Source organism: Liolophura sinensis, chromosome 1 (assembly GCF_032854445.1).
Source record: "Liolophura sinensis isolate JHLJ2023 chromosome 1, CUHK_Ljap_v2, whole genome shotgun sequence".
NCBI lineage: Eukaryota > Metazoa > Mollusca > Polyplacophora > Chitonida > Chitonidae > Liolophura > Liolophura sinensis.
Window position 1 is genome coordinate 87,910,488 of NC_088295.1, and position 25,122 is coordinate 87,935,609.

At 40.2% G+C, this 25,122-nt stretch overlaps 1 protein-coding gene across 1 annotated transcript; it reads left to right on the forward strand.

Moving 5' to 3' along the window:
• The first annotated feature begins 2,649 nt into the window (after positions 1–2,649).
• On the forward strand, positions 2,650–19,082 carry LOC135481917 (natural resistance-associated macrophage protein 2-like). The gene is made up of 15 exons (XM_064761695.1): positions 2,650–2,858; positions 3,522–3,644; positions 4,502–4,580; positions 5,349–5,496; positions 6,456–6,594; positions 8,120–8,275; positions 8,412–8,481; positions 11,751–11,854; positions 13,478–13,567; positions 14,357–14,386; positions 16,431–16,651; positions 17,353–17,428; positions 18,031–18,108; positions 18,691–18,723; positions 18,917–19,082. Exons 1-15 carry the CDS (start codon positions 2,688–2,690, stop codon positions 19,037–19,039), a joined length of 1,641 nt encoding a protein of 546 aa, XP_064617765.1. The 5' UTR covers positions 2,650–2,687; the 3' UTR covers positions 19,040–19,082.
• The last annotated feature ends 6,040 nt before the right edge of the window (positions 19,083–25,122 follow it).

Sequence of the window (25,122 nt, forward strand, 5' to 3'; positions counted from 1 at the left end):
GTTAGTCAGCAGTTCCAGTAGATCTATTGCCGAGTCAGTAAATATTAATATCATAGGAGATTTAATGTCTTCTGAAGATGACAAATTAAACTATAATGTGGTATATCGAAACCTCCAACATGCGACTCCCAGGTGCACTGAGGGTGTCGATGTACCGGTATTTGGAAGATAATGTGTGGAATTACACATAAAACAGTTTGAGACGGAACTCACACTTGACTCACCCAGGTGACAATGTCAGTTATGTCACCCTGTGCTGTATTCTGGACTGGCATTTGTTTGGTAGATACAATGCAACGTAACACGTTTGCTCGGAAGTTACGGATACTCGTTGAAATGCTGTACAAAGTGGGCCAGGTTCGCCTTGCACTACACTACAGTTATGAATACCGCGTGCGGTGTTGTGCTACATTTACGGAATACAAGACAGGCATTCACTGGGCAGAAATAAAACACTGTATTAGATTTACTACATGAACAGAATATAGATAGGACGTTTGCTGTGTGGAACAAAATACAGTATCAGAGTGGTATACGACATATTGGGACAAAAACAATTGCGCGGGAAAATGTTGTATTACATGAACATTTTTGCATTACCGGCCACACCATGGCATTGCAGCAAACATCAGCCAATCAGATAACAACCGTATTGTCCCTGAAAACTTATCAACCATATCAGGTATAACAGACTTTGTTAATAAATGAATAGTTTTTTCTTAACGACACGTCGACAACGTTACAGCCGTATCGGTACGGTGTTGTAATAGTATGATATGCATGTCCTCCACACACACTTACACTGTCACTTGTTCCAGTTTCGTGAATTAGTTTGGAAGCACGTATCCTGTTGATCAGACGAATATATATTAACTTGAGGATGTGGTAGTACAGTGCTGTTGTTTGCGGTAAATGAGTCGTTAAAAACAGGAACAGCCACAGGAAGCACAATGGCTGCTGTCGTTTGCCCACCCACAGACCACTAATATACTGGCTTATCAAAATGTATGAATGAAAAATTAACATCAATAAATAAAAGAAGCATCGGTTAGTCTAATGTTTATATATATATATATATATATATATATATATATATATATATATATATATATGTATATATATATATATATATGTATATATATATATACTACCATACTACCATATATATATATATATATATATATATATATATATATATATATATATGTGTGTGTGTTCATTATATATATATGTGTTCATTATATATATATATATATATATATATATATATATATATAGGTCGGTACCAATGCACACAGTATGTACAGTGAATACCGTTGGGTGCGAATATACGAAGTGGGCGTAACCTTAATAGGTCGTATTCAAATCGCTGCTCTCTCTTTTTTTTTTTTTTTATCCAATCCTAGAGTGAGGTTTCGAATGACAAAATTTAAATGGTGGCCACTAACAACTGCTCAAAATTAGGTGAAATAAAGCTACCCCTGTGCTCTTTTTGCACTTAGACATTCGTATCAGCTGACACCAGAAGACTGCACTCGGGTTTAGACACTGTAGGCCTATGATGTGGATACCAATACACAAACTAAAAAGCGTAAATTCTCCGGGATGACCACATGTGGCCTAACTGACACTAAAGCCAAGAAGTATAAAATCCGGAGGCTTAGGCTGAGTGGATTTCGTGTCGTCTTACGTAAAGGTGGAAACATAAAGTGTCTCCAGTACTCGAGGATCAAATATCGTGTCTTCTCTTTTCATGCAAGGAAAGCATTCGTAAGCAACACCACTTATAGCATTGTCTTTAGTGTTACTATATGATCAGTATTGTCAATTACCTGATAGAAACTATAGCATGTCTGTTGAAAATTTACTGTGGAACAACAAACTTACACAATGTGCAGATTGGTTTGAAAATCGTGTGTAATATTCCCTAGGGACAAATTCCCATAAGGCAGATCGGTTTTGCGGTTTTTATCTGATTGGTAGATTTTTATTTTTAAGGAATATGCTGAAGTAAGTAAATTAGTAATGAACACATCTGGAAAATATGTTCGTGATAAAATACAGAAAACGATGCAGCGATGGTAAAGGCCAATACTGGAAGTCCAGTTTGCTCATAATCACGACCCGTCATGTACAGCTTGATTGTTATAGCTATCACAATGACCGTGATTTAAAGTTAAAAATGTATAAATATAATGTATGGTATACTTGTCTACATGTGTTTACAATTCTGAAGCAATGATTTGGACAGTCTCATAATTCACCACTGGCATGGAATAATTTTGTTTTGTTGAGACACTGTTATTCTACGATGACTTGTGCATCTCTCGCGTCTCCTCGCCTCTAAAAAATATGCAAAGCTAGTATTTATTTGGAAGAGATTCCTGTACAGGTTTTCAAGGTCGCAGGACCTCTCGTGACATGCCAAAAAGTTCCCCTCTATTTTACTAATTATAGTTTTCCTCCATTTGCGGGCATATTAATACGCTTCTCCGGCTGAAGGGACGCAACTCTCGCTTTCTTACCATCGATGTGATAATAGCTGTTACAGATATACGAAGTTATAATTGGCAAAATGCATCTGTTGACAATGGTATAGTTATCGCGTTTTATAAAACTCAATTTCATATTTGTTTCAGTTAAGTTGAGACCCTCTTTACTTCAATAAAGGATATATAAGCAGTGATATGGATGAACGGTCTCCGTTATTAACAGTAGATGGTAGAACGCTACCTGCACAAGCAGGCGCCGATAGGGTGACGACCACAGTTACGGACCAGCGAATCGACACAGAAGTAAAAAAGGGACCAGCCATTGAAGTCGCCGCCGGTCAAGTGCAAGTTCCAGATACCGATGATGTAAGTGTTTTATTCATAGACACAATAAAGAAAGATAGACAAAGTCATTTATTGTTTTGGACTGATGCTGCTTTGGCCCATGACCTACGAGGACCCTTCATAACAGAATAACTTACATTTTAAAGAAAATGGCTGCATTCCTTCACAATAAACAAGTGCCATTCATCTTTCTCCCTAGTCATATGATTTACACAAAGAGCATGCTCCGCTTTGTGTGCCCCCTTTATATCACTGCAACAGGTAACACTAGTAATTTTTGTACGTCAAAGTTGAGCAACAGCATGGTCACTGGGTTCATTGGTCTGGCTTAAGAAAAAAACTTCTTCTATTCTAAGTCCATTTGTCGAATTCGATGAGTCGATGCTACAAATCGCATTGTGTCAACGTAGCTCATCTCATGTCGCACTCAATAGTTTCAGTTCAAACACATTTTATCGACTTTTTTCACACCGTATTTTTGGATGCCTTGATATCTTGTTAGGTTGTTAACTATTTTCCAAATTATATCTCATGCCATAATTTCAAAATCGAATGTCTTGAAACTTTGAAACTGTGACTACAAAACATTTGTCCAATTGATAATATTGATAGTGTTTTTTGCAAAGAATTTTTTGACTTTTCGTGGTTGTTTTATTTTTGAAATAATGTTGTTCTCTTTCCAAGTACAACTTTAGTTTTCGTAAGCTGTGGGCCTTCACTGGACCTGGGTTTCTGATGTCTATCGCCTATTTAGACCCTGGGAACATAGAATCTGACCTGCAAACTGGAGCTATCGCTAAGTACAAGGTTAGTGGTGGCTCTGAGATCTGAGATCGAACCCCAGTTTGGAGATATTGCCAAGTCCAAGATCAGTGTCTACCTATATCAGTCTGTCCTCCAAACTGGAGCTATCAGTAACTACAAGGTCAGCCCAATGATGTTGGCTTTCAGGTCCACATGAGGCCGAACCACAGTTTGGAGACATTGCCAAATCCAAGGTCCATGTAGACCGATATCAGCCTGACCTCCAGAACGGAGCTACCGCTCAGTACAAGGTCAGCCCAAAGATACTGGCTCTGAGATCTGAGGCTGAATCCCAGCTTGGAAATATTGCCAATTCCAAGATCAGTGTGGACTTATGCGGTGCGATGTCAGAGAAGGCCGATATCATTGCGCTTTAAACCTGTCCCACTCAGTGCGTGTAACCTTTGAAGCTACAGCCACTCCTTGGGATGCCAATATCAGCGAGGTTTACATTTATGTATTAACAGTACTTTGATAGGAATCCCAAAAACTGGGCGACGGTATTGGGTCAAATCTTATGTCTGTTTACGGCATAACTGAATTTCATCTTAGCCTTAAAGTAGAAGTAATTGTGCACACTGATATCAGTCGGTGATGTGTTGTCAGTGTTACAAATGAACAGGCAAAATATCTCTAAGCTTTATTTAAACATAAACATGGTAAAGATGTATAGATTTAAAGCCGCCTATATACTAGTTAGTGACGTAGAACTCTGAACTCTTTTCTACAGCTGGAACTTCAGTTACTTAATCGCGTGCAATTATGACGTGTAAGATATATTGCTTGATATTACCTTTGTCCTAGTATGCGAATGATACTGCATTGTTTATTCATGGATGTATACTTATGATGTTTGACAGTTACTTTGGGTCCTTATGTGGTCGACAGTACTAGGACTGGTTCTACAACTGTTAGCGGCGCGTCTCGGCTGTGTTACAGGTAAATTCCACGTGACCCCATTTGACCCAGGAGAAGGGGCGTGCTGCTGTATGGTCAGATATTTGTCTTAGCTCACCATATCACCATATATACTTTCATTGTGTTTGATTATTAATTTTTTTGGTTTGGATTTTACGCCTTGATCCAGAATATTTCACTTATATGAAAGCTACCAGTATTACGGGTGGAAGGAAACAGGGAATAGCCCAGAGGAAACTCTCAACCGACCGCAGTTTGCTGGATGACCTTCCCAAGTACTGCTGAAGAGGAAGCCAGCATGAGCCGAACTTGAACTCACAACGACCGCTAGACTAGGGGGCTTTTAATTGAACACAATGGTGAGAAGTGACAACCGTGCATGCCACAGAGCAGTGGACAACAACAGCACATCATGGCTGCATGACTCATGTCAATGGAGAAATCGTCAAGCCCATGTCAGCGTAACCCATTATAATCTTGTGAAACAGTTAAACGTAGTTTACGATAAATTATGTTTGGATAAGGGAATGCTTAGTGTTATATTTAGATCCATTCTACACTTACTTCTTCTCCGTGTCGTTTCATTAATTTGAAACGTTACTAAAGATGCGAACTTTATATATAGTCAAAAACTAAATTTTAAGCGAGAATTATGTACACACACCTCATGACACTGGTCGTCATACGACTGAAGAAAGTGCTAATTACGACGTAAAACCCCAATCAAACGTACATATATACATACATTCAAAGACGAAATTGTATGTCACATTCAATTATCTCGTTTAGGCTTGAATCTCGCAGATGTCTGCAGGCTGGAATACTCAAAACTCCCGCGATTCGCTCTCTGGATGATGATGGAGATAGCTATTATCGGAAGTGACATCCAAGAGGTCATCGGGTCGGCCATTGCTATAAACCTGTTGTCAGCTAACAGGTTGGTGGCGATAATGTCTGAAAATACATGTATGTACCTACTATTACGTTAAGTAAAACGCTAATCTGGTGCTTCAAGATGATTTCTTCGAACTAGAATATTTATGAAATGTATTATATTTTATGGCTGTGTTTTTTTTTTTATATTTATTTTTTGTGCTACCTAGTTTGTGCTACCTAGTTTGTATTAACATTGTGCCGGCCTTACATTTTCTATATCATGATTAGGAGTGCGTCTCAGTGTCACAATACCACGGTTCCATCACGAAATTACTTATGTGGTCTAATATATAAATCGCATTTAACATCGCCGCACTCCAGCTTTCACCTCATTCTGCTTAAGCCATGGTGCTAGACGGCGTGTCGGAATCAGAACCCCATTAGCGCTTCCGTTTCTCGTGGAATTCTGTTTATGTTAGGGTGTAAAGCCTTTTTTCGCTGCCAACCTGCCATTTTTGGTGTACAGGTACATTCTTGAAAACAAAACGATGGAAATTGTCTAAGCTTTGGGCAGCTATGAGTTTTAATGATGAATATTTGAAATGCTTGATGATGAGGCTAGGAGTGATGTCCCCGTGACGTAGGCACCCCTCCGAGCTGCCGGCATAGAAATGTCCAGATTTTGACGGTCAACCTATGTCAAAATTTTTAGGGCTGCTTTCTCACAGGCTGGGCCAACTGTGCACCAAAGCATATTGGCCACCGAATGTTTAAGACTGAGCCTTAGGGCTAAACGTTGACAATGTCGCTTATGTAAAACTAATGGGGGTCTGAGGCCTATTAGTTGATACCTTATAAGCATTTCCACGAAGGGTTAGAAAATAAAACACTGAGGTAAACTGGCAAGAGGCCATATTTCACGCATTGCGAGTGGCCATTAACCGAGTATCACACAGTTGCCATTGTCCTGAATATAATCCCTCCGCTGCATTTATTTTATCTTCAATTCTTGTTGACCAGGATCCCAATCTGGGCGGGAGTGCTGATCACCGGCGCGGACACCTTCACCTTTCTCTTCCTGGAATCGGCCGGTCTGCGTAAGCTTGAGGCTTTGTTCGGCGCCCTCATCACAGCCATGGGCTTCTCCTTCCTCTACATGGTAAATAACCTGTATTTCTTCTAGAAGCCCGGGTTAAAGCATTTGACGGTGTCCCTTTTGTGGCACATACATATACATGGACAGAAGCCGATTTTGAGCCCCCGCCCTTTGTCAGATACCTGGCAAACTTCCTGATTTCAGGTTTTAGACAACCCTCTAGTGAGTAAATATGAATACGTGAACGCAGCGGTAAAGGGCTTTTCGTGTGTAGCGAGACCAAACCGTGTGTGAAAGAGTCAGTGAGCATCCTCTCCAATATTCCCCAAAACGAATAGAGTATCCCTCTCTACTGGAACCGATCCCCAACTGGCACAAATATTTCGTGAGATGACATTGGTAAAAAAGATTTTTGAAATCATTTTTAAACAATTTGTGTACAAGTAGCACACAATTACAAATGTTGTTTACACAGAAATAATAAAGAGACACTTTTTTCACAATAAATGGACTCTTTTTGAAATGTCATTGTGCCTAAAGCTGCCAGAGAGATGCATATGTATGGTCTGTTGTGTCAGGCAGAATGGTTTACTGCACCTGCAGGGGCTATTACAATGAACATAATGGGTTTGCTAGGTGTGTTTCTATATCACAACTAGAGAATTAATTGTAAAGATCACAGCCTATTAACACGCCGCAGTGACACCCCATCAGTTAACCGTTAATCAAACGTCAATGCACTCCATGCTTGATGTAAACAGTCAAGCTGCATTTCCACATTTTCAGCTGCTAAATTTCTCAGTTTCCATAATGATATTGAGAAACACAAGCATTCCGGAAGAGCTTGCTTTCGCAATAAATGTCCCCTAGCGATTTGAGCTGTCAGAATAACAGCTATGTTGAATCTATATCACTGTGGGCCCACGATTCAGTTTTACATGTAGTATATATATTATTTACCATTTGTGTTTATAGATTAAATATTCGGTTGCTTTATAGCAGGTAAAACAACAAAAAATTGCAATTTAAACTGAAAGCTGCTTCCTTAGAACTTAAAGGGGATAATAATTTAGCCCATTGAATTTGAACACCATGTTTGAATTTTATAGGACGATTCCGGAATAATGTCTGAAACCAAGACTTGTTGGTAAACTTTGTCTGATTTGACTAATTTTGGCAAAGCCGCGTAGCCAGTTACAATTTAGCACAGCGGATTGTTTTGAATAAAATTCTCGAAAAGTGTTAAAGTCTAAACAACAGTAAAAATTAGGGGAAACAGCGCTAGCCTGGAACATGTTCTGTACCTGGTCGTGGTAAAGCCACGTACCTATAGTTTCAATTCAATCTCACGAACCATTATTCACAAAATATTCATAAAATTGTCGGACTGACAGTCAGGCCGGCTGACGGTTTGTTTATTGCCTGGACAATTAATCAAAGTTAAATACACCTTACATATAAATTTTATGGCGCTTATGACCACCATTTTATCCAATAGTGTACAACTTTTCAAATAAAGTGGAAGTGGAATAAATACACTAACAAAAGCATATGTTGTCCTACATGTATAACAAATTTCCTCTTTCAGTATATCACTGTAAAACCAAACGCTGGAGATATCTTAATTGGTCTTTGGTTTCCATGGTGTCAGGACTGTGACAAAGACGCTATTCAGCAGTTGGTTGGAATCGTCGGAGCTGTGATCATGCCACACAATATATACCTTCATAGTGCATTAGTGCTGGTAAGTATCGTCTACACCATCTTCTCCATTAATGCTTAATTAATAGTCCGTCTAATGACATTAAACTTGGTGAGAATACAGTGTGCTGAATGTGGGGTTGTGCTTACTAAATAATGTAACTTATGTGTGTTTTCAGTCTCGCTCCATTGACCGGACGAATTCTAGGAAGGTAGGAGAAGCTAATAAGTATTACGCCATCGAGTCAGGTAAGATTGTTAAGAAAGCCATGTACAGTGAGGATTTACTTAGTGTGTTCATGTCACATGGCTCCCAGCATTACCCAGCTATCACAGTGTACAAAACGGATGTTTAACTTCACTCTTTGGTTTACAGACACAGGCAACCATTCCAGTGTAGGCCTACATAGTAACAGCTGCTGCAGCCATTTCTGAAATATTTGGTGTGGATATCACCCACTGTTCTCATAAAATCTTTTTTTTTTCGTATATTTTTACTCCTCAGCCGCTTAATTCTGTGGCGCATTTATGCGGCCCTGTCTATCTGCCAGTCCCGCACAATGGCCTCTTCGTGAGACACGAGTTTCACAGATGACCAGACCACCATAAACCTCAAAAAGGGAGTCTGCTACGTACATATACTTTATCCAGCACTCAATGTTACTATTTACTCCATTCTGGACAGCTGAAAGTTCAAGCCTGTGTCCATGTTCGCCATTTTAAACATGTGACTATGAGTAGTGGGGATGGAAATGCCCTACTTTCGCCACGTGTTTACTAAATACATGGAACTATGTGAAGAATGTGACCCTACGGACCTCCAAACAAATTCACGCTCGACTGGGGAGGGTCGAAAGGCCTCCGTGTCATGTATTCAACAAATACAGTGCCCAATGTATGGAGCTTTGTGGTGAAAATCCTAATGTGACCTTATGGACCTCCTGCATGCAATTCTGTGTCAGTTCTAGCTCGACCGTGAGTAGAGGCTCGCCCGGGCCTCGGAACTGAATTACACAATTTCATAATGATTATTGCGCGTAGAAGGCTTTGAGACTTAGTGCCGGTTTTTCGGATTTGGGAAAAAAGCCATCACAGTTTTACGGGGAAGTAAAAATCAATTTCCGAGTCTAAACTAAAACTAGAATATAAGCGTCAAGTCCGACATTTATATACCATTCGTAGTCCGTAAAAGGCGTTCCAAGTCGATAATCGCAAGATCCATTTCCAAAACAACGTTTAAGACTAACTCCCAAAGACAAAGGTATGTAAGAAATTATACAAATAAGAAATAAAGCCGGTAACACACAGGGGAGAAGCGGTCATCAGTTTTCAATGATGCCGGGAGACAATGAATATTCCAGGCATGAATTCCATATCAAAGTTCAAATTCGTAGTCCGGGAATGAGTTCCAGGTCAAATAACAATTAAACAAGTATCTCAGTCGCGCTTTAATTGCAACTGTTCATAAAGGCATTATGCTGATGTAATAAGCATGGCTACCTTTACGGCCCCTAGCCCCAGGTTAAGCGGTATTAGATACAGTTTGAAATGGCGAGCGTTACACACCCTAACCGATCAAATTGTGATTAAAAAAAAAACGGACGATTATGTCTTTCCCGTTAATATGTAAAGATCTCAAGAGGTCTTTACATATTAACCATCATTCGTATGATCCCTGATGGTAATAGCATGTTTGCTCAACGTCGGAACATCGCCCGCGTATGGTCCGCATATGGTCCGCGTATCAAACACTTACCGTCCGGCCACGATCGGAGGAGGATTTAAGGTTGGTATCCTGCTGCACTGTACACATGGATTCAACAGTAATTTATACAACTAAATTGTAACAATATGTATATCATTTACATGAATGTGAGGTGAAGTTCATATTCAAGCCTGTTCATAGAAAATTCATATTTTGCTGAGAGGACCTTTGGAAATGTGATTTTATGTTAGCACTTTCAGGCCAGTCTGTGCTTTATTTGGCACATTTGATTGTTTATTTTGTATAACTTTGTCTCCTGTGTGACCGCCGTTTCTTTGAACATTTTCACACAAGAAATTCATGAGCTTACACCGAGCTGATCATTAGGACACATATGTGTGACTTGTGACGTTTCCAAGTTCTCTGCGTTATTTTGCATGTTAAGGAGCTTTATTTACATAAATATCAACATTTCTAAATCTCTGTATATGTATATCTATTAATAGGAAATTCGCTGGGTTTTCCAGAAATTATCATTGTGTCTCTTGCGTGTGTGTATTTCGGCAATTGGGATCTATACTTACATTAAGTGATATTAACATTAATGTAATTTTAGTTTTGTTGAGATGGTCATCTAAAGCTGCACTGGATACTCAGGATCCAGGAGCCCTGTAGTGCTACTGCTACTATTCTATAGACCTGTATTTGTATTAGTAGAGGGATTTTCCTGGCCGTTGATTAAGGCGCGTTCCCCATTTGTTCAGTCGGCTTTAACTCGTAATAGAGATGAGGCTAAGTGTCGTGTCTATGATAATGAGTATTATGTAACGAGAAAAACAGCATGCACAACAATCACACCGCGGTTGTATCATGGAATTGTGATACCTGAATATAAGCAATACGCCATAGTCTGCCTACCGTTTGGCAGCTACTTCCAATCGACTTCAGAAACGGTGCAGCACTGTAGAAAGGACAATGTGTATTGTGTCACTGCAAAATGTCGCGTCATCAGCAGTGATGTGACAATCAGCAGTCAGGTAACAATCAGCAATGATGTGACAAATGCAAAATTCCAACCAGAGACGAGTAACACTCCCTCGTCTGCTATTTATAGTTTAAGGCAAAAGAAATGTGCAATGTCTGGATATCATTGTTTTACTTTTCCACCATTGCAAACACTAGATTTACTGTTCCATCACTGCAAACATTGGATTTAGTGTTCCACCACTGTAAACATTGGTGTTACTGTTCCACCACTGCAAACACTAGATTTACTGTTCCACCATTGTAAACAATGGATTTACTGTTCCACCACTGTAAACATTGGTGTTACTGTTTCACCACTGCAAACACTGGATTTACTGTTCAACTATTGCAAACAATGGATTTACTGTTCCACCACTGCAAACACTGGTTTTACTGTTCCACCATTGCAAACACTGGGTTTACTGTTCCACAAATGCAAGCACTGGTGTTACTGTTCCACCACTGTAAACATTGCTGTTACTGTTCCACCATTGCAAACATTGGTTTTACTGTTCCACCACTGTAAACATTGCTGTTACTGTTCCACCACTGTAAACATTGCTGTTACTGTTCCATCACTGTAAACAGTGGTCTTACTCTTCCACCACTGAAAACATTGGTGTTACTGTTCTATCACTACAAACACCAGATTTACTGTTGCACCACTGCAAGCACTGGTGTTACTGTTCCACCACAGTAAACATTGGTGTTACTTTTTCATCATTGCAAACATTGGCAAATTGTACAATACTTTCGTTTTTAATTTCACTCATTTTTTTTCTTCCAGCTATCGCCCTCTTTGTCTCTTTCTTGATAAATTTATTTGTGGTGGCCGTCTTCGCTGAAGCCTTCTCAGATGCCATGTACCACGACGCTAGCTTGAGAAATGCTGTGAGTATAAAATAACCACATATTGCTTTATTTTTGTGTAATTATATACTTAAGAATTGTTCACATGCACGATGGCAGCAAGTGTATCATAGGTGGGTGGATGAAACTGGAGTGCCCGCAGTACACCACCAACCCTTGGCAAGTGTATCATAGGTGGGTGGATGAAACTGGAGTGCCCGCAGTACACCACCAACCCTTGGCAAGTGTATCATAGGTGGGTGGATGAAACTGGAGTGCCCGCAGCACACCACCAACCCTTGGCAAGTGTATCATAGGTGGGTGGATGAAACTGGAGTGCCCGCAGTACACCACCAACCCTTGGCAAGTGTATCATAGGTGGGTGGATGAAACTGGAGTGCCCGCAGCACACCACCAACCCTTGGCAAGTGTATCATAGGTGGGTGGATGAAACTGGAGTGCCCGCAGCACACCACCAACCCTTGGCAAGTGTATCATAGGTGGGTGGAGGAAACTGGAATGCCTGCAGTACACCACCTACCCTTGGTAAGTTGGTTATAGTGGGTGGAGGAAACTGGAGTGCCCGCAGTACACCACCAACCCTTGGCAAGTTGATTATAGTGGGTGGATGAAACTGGAGTGCCTGCAGTACACCACCAACCCTTGGCAAGTTGATTATAGTGGGTGGATGAAACTGGAATGCCCGCAGTAAACCACCAACCCTTGGCAAGTTGATTATTGTGGGTGGAGGAAGTTCATTTTCAATCTGAATTTTCGACATTAGACTTGACGCATTGGTTCTTACTGACGTAAGTCTTTCTGACATGATTAAGAAACTGTGATGCGAAGAATGAAACTGCTCGTTCGGAATTTGACCTTGGATTTTCATTCACCGCCTGACTGCCTGAACTACGATTTGGATACTTCGCCAATTATGTATTATATTAGTAGAAGAAAATGTTCTACAATGAAAGACTTCCCAAGTCTTTACTCCGTACTCCAAGTCTTGACCCCGTAACTCCTTTCTGGGAATGGTATCGTATAATGTTGGGATCATTTATTTGATTGAGCTATCCTACGGTATACATGCAGAACGCTTACCTTAGTACTTACATGTTTACGTATTGTACTGCCCCACTAGAGTCAAACATACACAACGCAACAGTCATCTCACCTTACTGTAACCCAGGCACGAGATAATCGGCCATTGTATATAACCGATTTCTATCAGTTCTTAACATACGAGAATATAATGCTCTCAAGATAATTAGTTTCATGCATGTAAGTCTGTAACCGAATATTAATATTTTCACGTTGCTATTTGTACATGTACTTAGAATTGCTTGTCAGGAAATTCCATTTTGCCGATGTGGGATTTGCTCATGAACTTAATTCCAAGACTGCCAGGGAAACTGTGTGGGAAAATGCTTCTCGTACGCATTAGATTGAAACTATAATCTAATGTCGAATTTATCATGAACTATATTTGCTAATTTCGTGTAGGTTTGGATGCAGTTCACATGAATGTTGACCTGATACTGATAAGCATGTTTAGAAAATACTTGTACTACCATGTCGATTTGGGGTAACAGTTACAGTGTGATAACTTGCTGATCGCTCCTCAAACGCCTCTGTCTATCTGTTACGTGTGCTGTTGTGTTACAGGGGGCGTGGATAGCTGAGAAGTACGGCCTGTCGATGAAGGTGATCTGGGGAGTTGGAATCCTAGCAGCTGGGCAGAGCTCTACGATGACCGTGAGTAGCGTGCCGTGCTCTCATTACGACGTCCCGACGTCCAACTCTCCACAGATCAACTTGTCCTATCGGGATTGTTTCACATTAGAAAATATTATTCATGATTTTATCCGTACGAGATTGTCTCACACGTAACGATGTGTGTGGGATGGAAAGCATTCATCATGCTTCGTTGTTTTAACGTCAGTCATGTTATTTAACGAAACGGCAGCGGTATGCTAAATATGTTGTGCTCAAAAACTCGTGATAAGCATGCCACTGATTGATAATTTGTAAACATAGGTTTATTGATTTTGAGTACAAGATATACATTTGACTCGACTTCGCACAGTGTAAGACCGCCTGGAAATTAACCCCTTACATACCGTTTCTTTAATGACCCTGGATGTGTAATCAAGCACACGTTAAGAGGTATGTACAGATACTTACCGTCATCGCTCCTATTACTGATCCGAATGAAGATTTTGGATCTGTAGAGAATAAAATGAAAGAAAACTTCATAAAACGAACAGATAAGTCATCTCGATTATGAATGTTCGCACCGTTGTCTTGACTCGGAAACATATGAGTTCTACTTTACGTTACACTGAACAAATTGAACTGGCATCTTGTTACGAATGTTTTTATCTTAATTTTATTGCCCCGTTTTTCGTCCATTCTTTATTTATGGTTGAGCCTAAGGTAACAGATTCGTACAAGACAGATTCTATGTTATTTTGAGGGGAACTTCACCGCTTTTCTGAATTGCATCTTCGTTCAATATTGGAAAGTAGCTATGTTTCTTTGCAGGGCACCTACGCGGGGCAATTCGTCATGGAGGTAAGTGATGTCATTCTCAACTATTGAAATGGTAAACCAAATTGGCTCAGGCTAATTAAGTTAAAATGCGGCAAAACTGTCGGGTGCATACAAAAGACCAGACGTTATAATGTTATTTCCAGATACAGCAGCTCGTGGTAAGTCCTACAGTCGGTGTGCGGGGGGTCTAAGTGGTAAACCCTCGGGGTCAGATTACATTCGATTCAGACAATAAACCCGGGTATGTTCACGTGAGGCTTCAAGCAGGCAAGAACACACATAATTGGTGTAAAAAGATCAGTTTAACATGTTTCGATCCTATGATATCGGAGATCAATTAATGCAGGTCAAGATGTTTTCAAGACCCCTGAGAGTATTTACTTGTGCTGATTGACTTGATCGAAGACAGCGGCTGAAGTCGTGGATCGATATGGGAGACAGTCAAAGGGAGCGTACGGACATGCCAAGTGGAAGTGTCGAGCCGTGGGGGCATGGGGTGAGAACACGAGACGGCGCCTCTGAACAAATTTATCACTAATCTCTCTGTCGCATTAATCAACTTCTACGGGGAACCCCAGATTGTGGCCAGCCTACAGATAAGCCGGTTGTAGAAAAAATTTCCGGATCAAAATACAGGCTACTGAGATCGCGGAATGAAATAAACATCACTGTTCTGTCAAAAACTACTCACCAGATGCAATTTCTGTCTTTTTTCGTATTCCACTGTTGTTTGAAATAGCAAGTTATGTGATGAGATCTGTTTTGAAAAGACATCACAGAAGATGTGGACTGACAAACTGCTTGGGCTATATTACCTGCTGGTAATAAACTGCTCTTGGTAGCTCCGGCACTAAGTCATATATCTGCGTGGTGTCCATCATAAGGCTCTTGATGTCGGCATAAATTAGAACTCCATATTGGAACTGACAACCGAATGTATAAAGACTTTAATAGAGACGTAAAGGTAACAAATTCGACACGCTCAGCAAAGTCTAGCTGGCTTTGTATAACGGGTTGATAGGGTTTGATAAGGGCTGAAAGGGTTGATAAAATACCATCGGTGAGTATGACAAAATTCCTTCGATGCACAGAAAATATACAGGAAAGCATTCCATAAGAGCATAACTGGAACAAGACGAAGCTTGAAGGAGTATCCCATGGATAGATTTGCCAGTAGGTGTCAAACGGCAGCCACCAACCAACCCTCATAAGTCATGGAATTATGACAACGTTTGAATGTTAATCTGTCTGGATACATTTAGCTGGAGAAGTTGATTTGAAATGAATCAATGTAGGAAAAATCTGGAAATGATTTGAAATCTGTTAAAGCTTGCTTTATAAATTTGTTTTGTTAATGGGTTTCTGAACAACAAAGCGCTTGGCTCGGCCCAGACTTGATAAACTGACGATGATCTTTCGACGATGGTCATGAGTATATTACCCACCACGATATACGAATGGCTATATTACCCCGACGATAATCGAATGGGTATAGTACCCCTGACGATATACGAATGGGTATGTTACTCACAACGATATACCAATGGGTGTATTACCTACCACGATATATGAATGGTTATATCACCCACCGCGATATACGAATGAGTATATTACCTCCGACAATATACAAATGAGTATATTACCCCCGACGATATACGAATGGGTATATTACCCACGACGATATACAAATGGGTATATTGCCCACCACGTGATATACGAGTGGGTATATTGCCCACCACGATATACGTATGAATATATTACCCCTGACGATATACGAATTGGTATATTACCCACAACGATATGCCAGTGGTTATATTAGGTACAACTGAACATGGAAATACACAGAACAGAGCTAAATAATTTGTGGAAATTTAATGTTGTGCTTTTGTATAACCAAACTCTAAAAATAAATGTTGATCTTTTGAATGTCTGATAAACAAGAGGTAAACAAGAGTGAAAATCTTCTCTAACGCGATTAAATATGAATTAGTTTAAGAAAACCTGATTTGTTCTGCCACCAGTGATCGTTCAGTTATATTATTTAGTGTTTAATTTTTAATTTAAGGGATTCATACAAATTCGCTGGGCGAGATGGAAGCGAGTTTTGCTGACACGGTCTATAGCAATGATTCCAACGATATGCGTAGCTTTGTTAGCCACAAATCAGCTGGATATTCTGAACAACTGGCTAAATGTACTACAGAGTGTACAGCTACCCTTCGCTCTTCTTCCTATTCTACACTTCACCAACAGTCAGAGGATCATGGGCAGTTTTAAAAACGGCAGGTATTGTGATATAATTATGAGAACGGTCTTTGTGAGTTCATGTCGTCTCCGGCCGAAAGTGGGAAGGTCTGGCAAAAACTTGCGGATGGTTGTGGTCTTCCTCGGTGCTCTGTTCGGTTTTCTCCCACCATGATGCGGCCGTCGTCGTATAAATGAAATATTCTTGAGTACGCGTAAAAAGACAATCAGATAAATAAGTAAATAAATAAATTAATAAATGAATAAATAAATTATGAGAAGTCCATTGCCTGAATCTCACTCACATACCACGTACCGTGGTACAATGTACAGCATTCTGCCCTGGCTTGTGTCAGTGTCTATCACTACCGATATCCTTCAAACCAGACACTGGAATCTTTCTTTTGTCACTCTCTGGACGGACATTCCAGTGCAAATATTCCCTGGGTGCATTTCCTTATAACGTAATTTAATGGTAAGGGCTGTCTGCTTTTGTTAAACCAAAAACTATTACAATCCTGCAGTTCTCCCGGGAAGATGTTTTAATACCTCCATTGTTGGACTTGGCCTGGATTAAGATGACAAAGTGCAAAAGAAAAAGAAAACTGTAATTATTTCTGCAGATAATTCATCATTTAGTAGTTTTTGTCACATTTTTGGCATCACTGAAGTGGTGTATCGCGTGACTACGTAATCATCTATTAATAGTTTTACTGTCTGTTTTATGGCGATAAATGTTTCAGAACGCTGAAGACAGTGGTGTGGTTGCTAGCCGTTCTGGTGATGGGAGTGAACCTATACCTGGTCGTTCTCTATGTGGTAGGCTAAACCAATAGCAGTACATTCCCTATACAGCTCCTTCCCTATGATTTTACTATGCTGTATACCAATTCTCACGAGACCCGTGCAGCAGCGAGAGGAGAGTGCCAGCTCCCTGATGGATAAAGTGTTATGATGAGGATTGTCCGGGAAAATCTATTATTTTCTTTCCTAAAGTAATTAGTATGCTATTAAACCATATAATTATTGGTTCTTTTTTTCATGGTTAGCTGAGCGATGAATTATGATGAATAATGTTTTTTGAAGGAAATAACGGGTATTTTTAATACGAGTTCTTACAAGTATGCTTTATTGCAATGAAAATAATGCTAGAAACTTTTAACTTAAGTTTTCAAACTACAGCTTCGATGGGTAAATAACTGCTGTGGGTAAACGACTGTTTTACGCGCATCGAGCTGTTTTGGGTTTCCAGCTGAATGTACAGCTGCTTTCGCTAAAGAGACGTTTGGTGGTTTACAATTGTTTGTTATAAGCCCAAATTTTGTGCTGTGCGCAACACACATCTACCGTATGCCCCTGTCCCCACACTTCGCTTTCCCACTGAATTCTGGTATTACTCATGTGCTATTTGTGCACTTCAGGACGTGAAACAGCCTTCGTATGTTTATGTCATAGCAGCTCTGGCAGTGGCGTTGTACCTCTTCTTTGTGATATATTTGGTAAGAAAATATTCTGTAGTTTTAGGTCTGCTGTAAAATATTTCACTTATTGGATCGTAGTCAGTTTTGGAGGGGGAAGAAAACCGGAATGTTTGGAGTAAAACCATCGATGTTTGACAAGTAACTGATTATCTTCCCCACCAGTGGCACACAGACTGACAACCGTAAAGTGAGTTCAGTATGTATGCCATGCTGGTGGAAGAATTTCATGTAAGATCTTCTGGGCGCTGTGGGCCCTGGTTGCCGAAGCAAGCCTGGTAGATGCAGGAGCACCGCTAATTCCCTGTTCAGCGATGTGTGGTTATGTCCTGCTAATATTTCCGATCACACCATATGCATTTATATTGACCTAACTACGTTCAGATGATGTGATGTTCCTTATATTCTGTTGACATGCTGAAGCCTATGGACTGGGAAAGTGAAAATCTCGGCTAAATCGTGCAAGTGCATAAAACTGATTAAATTAGAATCAATGGAATTTGTAGCTGCGCCGTGTCTAATAAATAGGATTAAAGACGAAGCAGTTTGCCAGATTGATGCAATAATTGAATAATAAGGACTTAGTTCTACTTTTTATTTCAGGCCATTGGGATTCAAAACATTATAAAACTGAAGGTAAGTTGTTGATTATTTATGATATATCTTTTTTCTCCTTCATAATTTCTTACAGTCCACACTTAGTTTAGAATTTGTCTGAGTTTCAACGCCGACAAGTATGGTGTTTTAATACAACTTAACTCCAATCTATCAACACTGTTTGGCCTGGCCAATCTAAATCATGCGCACTTTTTTTGTCGTTTTTGGTCAGATTTGGATGAAGAAGAAGACGGGCAAGTCCGCGGACAAATATGAAGACAAGTTACTCATATATCGTTCACGAAAGTACGCCATTAATGAAAAACCGGTCCCTGATGAAATCCCAAAGGATTAGTCCTATCTCTGAAAAGTACCAAAAAAGCTATTTATAAGATGATTATGGACATGAATCCCCTGGTTACAATGCAGTCTTAGTTTTAAATAAAAAGTTTTCTTCTTTGCAATAGCGGCTTCTTTGCAGTCCTGCTTTCTGATAAATCTAGCCAAAAAATATGGTGAGAACTTATTCTGGGATTTGTCTCCAATACACACAAATTGTCACTATTACAAATAAACTCACCATGCACGCACACACAAATAGCAATTTACTTGTATATATTTATCCATATATAAATCTTTTCTCTGTACACGCGACAATAGTACCATTTGACTGTACTTGCAATTTGTTAAAAGAAATTCTTTCTCGTTACACTAGTAAACATGAAATGAAACACTCGTAATTTGTCCACGTGAATTTCCTTACGCTCATCTTCGACCGATTGTTTTTTTATTTTACAGCTTGAATCAAAACTCGGATTACTTAATAATGACTTTGATGTGGTAACATTATCCTTTCTGCAACAAATCTAACAGATTTGATTTTAAGTATAATTTGAATTTGTAATAACTATATTCACTCAACGAAGTACATGTAACTGTGCAAAGTTATAGTAAACAGTACATTAGCCTACCAGTATGTAGGGCGTCTGACGTTCTGTCTGCACCACTGCAACCATGCTTCCCGATGTTGTGGTGTCAAAGACGGACGCAGGAAGACGTGCGGGCTACCCAATCTCCTGCAGACGATTTCTTCTTGCGGTTTGTGGGTTTATGCGACGATGGTCTTGAATGATTCCAGCGGTTTCTATGGCTGATTGGCGTCTATCTCTGAGGCGTGTCATTCGAGTCTACAGATCTTGCGAAGGCGTGATGTCTTTAAGACTGATCCAGTAATACACAAAACTGGCAAAACAGAGTCGTTAAATACTCACTACATGACAAAAGAGTCACGTGATCCGTAACAATAGATACATGCCTAGTTGGTCTGATCTTTTAGATGTACACTCTGAAAATAGTCAAGCAAACTTTGCATAATTTCTAAAATTATGTGTTAAAAATGACGTGATGAAGTGAAAGCTCAGATGTTTTCTGTAACCAGCTGTGTGGAATATTGCCTTTCAGATGACATGACTCTTTTTATCTCAGGGCGTTACACTGGCTTTTATTACCTCCTAAGTTTGATGTTATTTTAGTTTTAATTATAATCATATTATACGAAAACCATTCCAAAACTGATTTTGTTTCCAATCACTTTAAGAACCAGTTGAACTAACCCTTATAGAATAAAGGATTAATCTGTACGATGGTTTTCACAGTTACGCTTATGCGTCGAACATTGGGGAATCTCTCACGCAATCCCCAGTGCTGTGCATTCTCGTAATTGAAAACGATTGCCAATACCATTCACAATTTCCTTCCCGTTAGACTTGGATGGCTCCGTCGCCTATGATGGGGGGCAAGAGAATGTTGCATCCCTAGCTAGGCTCATGCAACATTATGCTATCACTGAAAATTTTGATTTATTTATTTGGTGTTTTCCGCCTTATTGAAGAATATTTCACTTATACGACGGGGGCCGGTATTATGGTGGGTGGAAACGGGGCACAGCCCTGGGGAAACCCACTTCCATCCGCAGGTTTGCTGGCAGTCCTTCCCACGTACGGCCGGAGAGGAAGCCAGCATAAGCTGGACGTGAACTCACAACGACAACATTGGTGAGAGACTCCCGGGTCATTACGCTACGCTAGGGCGCTAGCCAACTGAACCACGGAGGTCCCTATCACTGAAAAAGGCAATGAAAATATTTCATAGAGGACAGACTTATTTTTCTTGCTCAGATTTGATAGTGTGGTATGGTTACATTTGAGGAACGATCTGCTTGCATATTCCCCAGTTGCCTGTGTGAAAAACATGTCTGGCCTTTGAAAATGCGTTACGTAATTGAGATAAAAGATATCTTAGATCATGTCTTCCCTAAAGTGAATTTCATCTCCTTATCGATACTCGTAGCATGTACGGTGGGAGATATAGATGAAATGTTATCCTGGATACAAACAGACACAGAGAGAATGCGGCTAGCTATAAGACGGATCTATGTGGTTCCGCAGGGATATGGATGGGAGAACGGACCGCGGACCGGGGTGGATACAGACGACACTGTGGAGAGAATACAGGCGACACTCTGGAAGTGATACAGACACTTTCCAGGAGATACACACCACACTGTGGAGAGGACACAGACGACACTCCGGAGGAGATACAGGCGTCACTCTATAGGAGATACAGACGGCACTCTGGAGGAGATACAGACGGCATTCTGAAGGGAATACACGCGATGCTTTAGAGAGGATACACACGACACTCTGAAAGGTATACAGACGACACTTTCCAGGAGGAAATACAACGACGCTCTCGATGAGATGCAGGCGACACTTTGAAGGGGAGTACAGGCGACACTTGGTGGCGGTTAATCTGCCTTGGAACAAAATTAAAATACACTTGGGATGAAGATTCCACATCTTTGTGGAGATTTGGATGGATTAACATATTTAAAAGCTACTACATATCAACTGCCTCATTCGGCCCCTTACTTTAATAATTTTCCCTACAAGTTCTTCTTATTTAATCTTTTCTGTCACATCAGTAATTTTCATGACATCGGAATAATTTTTTCTTGAGAGGCCCCATAACGGATTTAATAAATAAGGAGATTATTCTGATGCCTTTCTTTGGAACATTGTTTTTATCACGAAAGACCAAGCCGTTTCTAAGACATCTCTTCATTTCATATCCGCCTCTCTAGGCCATTACGCGTTGTCATAGCAACACAGATTGCAATATTACGCGAGGTAACAAAAAGTGTAGCTCTTTTGTGGCTCTGTCGGGTAGTAAAGTGTATAATAGTGACAATAATTCCTCGACCTTTCAAGGACTCGGACAGATTTTAGGGAGTACCAATCCATACGAGTGCTGTGTCCCAGTAGCTTTCCGAGTAGGCGGACAGAAAAGAAATAAAACCGGTGCAGTATTTTCATTACAAGTTGATATAAGTTCGCAAGCTGTGAACAATTTAGAAGAAACTTTTCAGTAGGCGAGTTTTATTGATTTGTTTTGCACGTGTGCCTCCATTCCTAACTTTCATGACTTCACGGAGTTAGTCAGTTGTTATTGCTTTCCCCCCTTCCTAGTTTGGAAGCATTTGTGGGGTGAAGGTTGATGCACTATCTTGCACATAAACCAAAATGTGACCACGGAATGCCATCAGTAGACATTTTAATATAAACGCTATTTGCTTCACAACGACAAGCTATCACGTTGTCTGACGGATAAATTTTTAAACTTCTGATTAGACTCAAGATCGATCTTCTCACTGTTACCTGCATCCTCACCGCGTTATATATTACCGGGATGTCCAGTAGTTTCTGTAGTATGCAGTGTTTATATTCTGTCACAATATAATTTGGCCTTAGGCCAGGACAAATAGATTTGATTGGACAGGTGAAATGAGGCCTTTTACATAAGACTCGTTTAGACCAAGCATTGTGTGGAATGTTACAATCGCACTGAACTGCCTATGTTCATTCGGCAAATCCAACGAATCGAAATCGAACGCACGACAGTCGCACATTGTGAAGTTGTCTTAAGCTGTAGGTCTTCATCGTAGTTCTGAATCCCAGATACAATAAATATACACACTAAAATAACCGTCACTACACAGGTGAGCACAAAATATCTACAAACTTCCACCGGCAGATTTCATAAATTTCTTTTGCATCAATTTTTTAGTTTCACTATAGCACCTCTAGGTTATAGAATCGACACAGTGAAGGTGACCTTGCCAGATTAGGTGTCCTTTTCCCCATTCTCCATTGATTGCTGTTTACACCGTACTCAATAACATATAACTTACACGACGTCGGCAAGTCAAATGGTGGGAAAAACCACTCAGACCCCGGACAAACCCACAACGATCCGCAAGTTGCTGGCAAACCTTCCTAAATAAGAACCGGTATAAGATTAAGCGGGTTATGGTTTCGTTGGTTAGGGGCTCTTGGGTCAATGCGACGCGAGCGCTCTTGGGTCATGCCGTCGCGCTGCTCGCCCTACTGGAACTTATGAAGTGCAGCAAGGTAGTTCGTCAGTTAAAGGCTTTTTACTCATATTTATCACCAATTCCTAAATCTGGTTATTTTGATATGTCTGCTGATGGCTGAAGACGTGCGTGGATCGTGATCACGAGTGTGTCATTGATTATGCATAATGGGAGATTTATTCTCGATGAGGCAAGCTATATCTGAATATTATTCGCATCTACATATTTGAAAAATGGTGTTTGTTACTGCCTCGCTTGGCGCTCAGCACTGAGAGGTTAGAGCAAGGAAACAGAGCTGAGGTGTCACCATAATGTTACAGGGCGGGGTGTCTTCGTCATGATACTTCAGTGGCTGCAGAACTTTGGCGGCATGAACTCGCCCTGCCACAAGAAGACGCATTATATGTACGCACACCTGACTCCACGTCGTCATATCACATGGCTGAAAAAGTGCGACGTAAAACCCTCAAGCATTCATACATACATAAATATGCGTATTATCTGCGAATCAACTTGTGATAAGAAAACCCCGAAGTCTAGTGGAACATATGGGGCAATATCCGTGTGGTGTACACGATTAGAAGTGTGAGGTATTGTAATGTGAGGTATATGATGGGTGGTATTACATCATTTATTATAGTGTGAGATGTTATAGGGTGATATCATAATGTGAGGCTGTAATATGCGACAATATATGGGATGGTATAGTGATATGAGGTACCATAATGTAAGACATTATAATAAATAAGGTGATATAATCTACTATAATATGAGATACAATGTGTTATACTATGAGGTACTAGAATGTGAGGTATGATGACTTTTTTTAATTATTTCACATTTTTATTTAGTCGTTATTCGTTTATTTCACGACGGCCTCCAGCCTTATGATGGGGGAAGACGAGAAAAGCCCAAGTGAACCCACGATCATCCGCATGTAAAACCTGAGAGGAAGTCAGCACGGGGACTCCAGAGTCATTGTGCTAATACTATGATATAATCCTAGGTATATTGCAATATGGGGTATTATAATGTGAGGTATTATACGGATGGAATCATGATGTGAGGCATTATATTAGGTATTATAGTGTGAGTGGGGCCGAGGTGTTTAGCTTGCCAGCGCGGCGCAATGATCCAGGAGCCTCTCAGCAGTGCGGTCGCTGTGAGTTAAAGTGCAGCTCATGCTGACTTCCTCTCCGCCCATGCGTGGAAAGGTGTCCAGCATCCTGCGGATGGTGATGGTTTTCCCCCGGGCTCTGGCCGGTTTGGTCCCACTGTAGTGCTGGCCGCCCTTTTATAAGGGAAATATTCTGGAGTACAGCGTAAAACACCAATCAAATAAATGAGTAAATAAATAATTTATAATGTGACATATTATCATATGCGGTATTACAATTATAATATTATAATGTGTAATGTGGCATCGTGATGACGAAGAAGCAAAGGCAAAGATGTAGATCAGAAAACGGTTTAGACTAGTGATCCTTGATGCATCGGAGAGAAATCAGACTCTCGGATAAATATTGGGGGATTATCATATCCAGAACGAACTCACCAAACACTTTTTCAACTACTCAGAACGGTAATTGATTTGAACAACGGACCGAATGAGTTAAAAGAAATGCAATCATGTGTTCATAAGCAGAACTGCTATTGTGCTTTGTATCATCACAGTCCTTCATCTGGATGTTACGACTCATTATTTCGACTTTGATAGACCAATTTACAACACACATTCATCAATCTATCTTGATAAATCATCTGGTCCCAGGGAATCGAACAAACTCCCGCAGCTACTGAAGAAAATTGAATCCTCTTCATTATTTAAATTAAAGTTTAAATCCCATCTAACTGTTATAAAAAGCATTGTATCACTACTTCTAAAATGCACATTTTATTTGGTATTCACGAAATACAGACAATAATCCACAACTGGCTTCTGTGATCACTATTATCGGTATACAGGTGCCATATAGGGACAAAACAAGCTCTGCAAACTTTATTAT

Bases quoted from the DNA above. Each gene is read 5' to 3' on its own strand.
- LOC135481917 (XM_064761695.1), top strand. From the start codon at position 2,688: ATGGATGAACGGTCTCCGTTATTAACAGTAGATGGTAGAACGCTACCT. The intron at 6,595-8,119 runs GTAAATAACCTG...TTCCTCTTTCAG, and splicing joins GCTTCTCCTTCCTCTACATG to TATATCACTGTAAAACCAAA. The intron at 8,276-8,411 runs GTAAGTATCGTC...GTGTGTTTTCAG, and splicing joins TTCATAGTGCATTAGTGCTG to TCTCGCTCCATTGACCGGAC.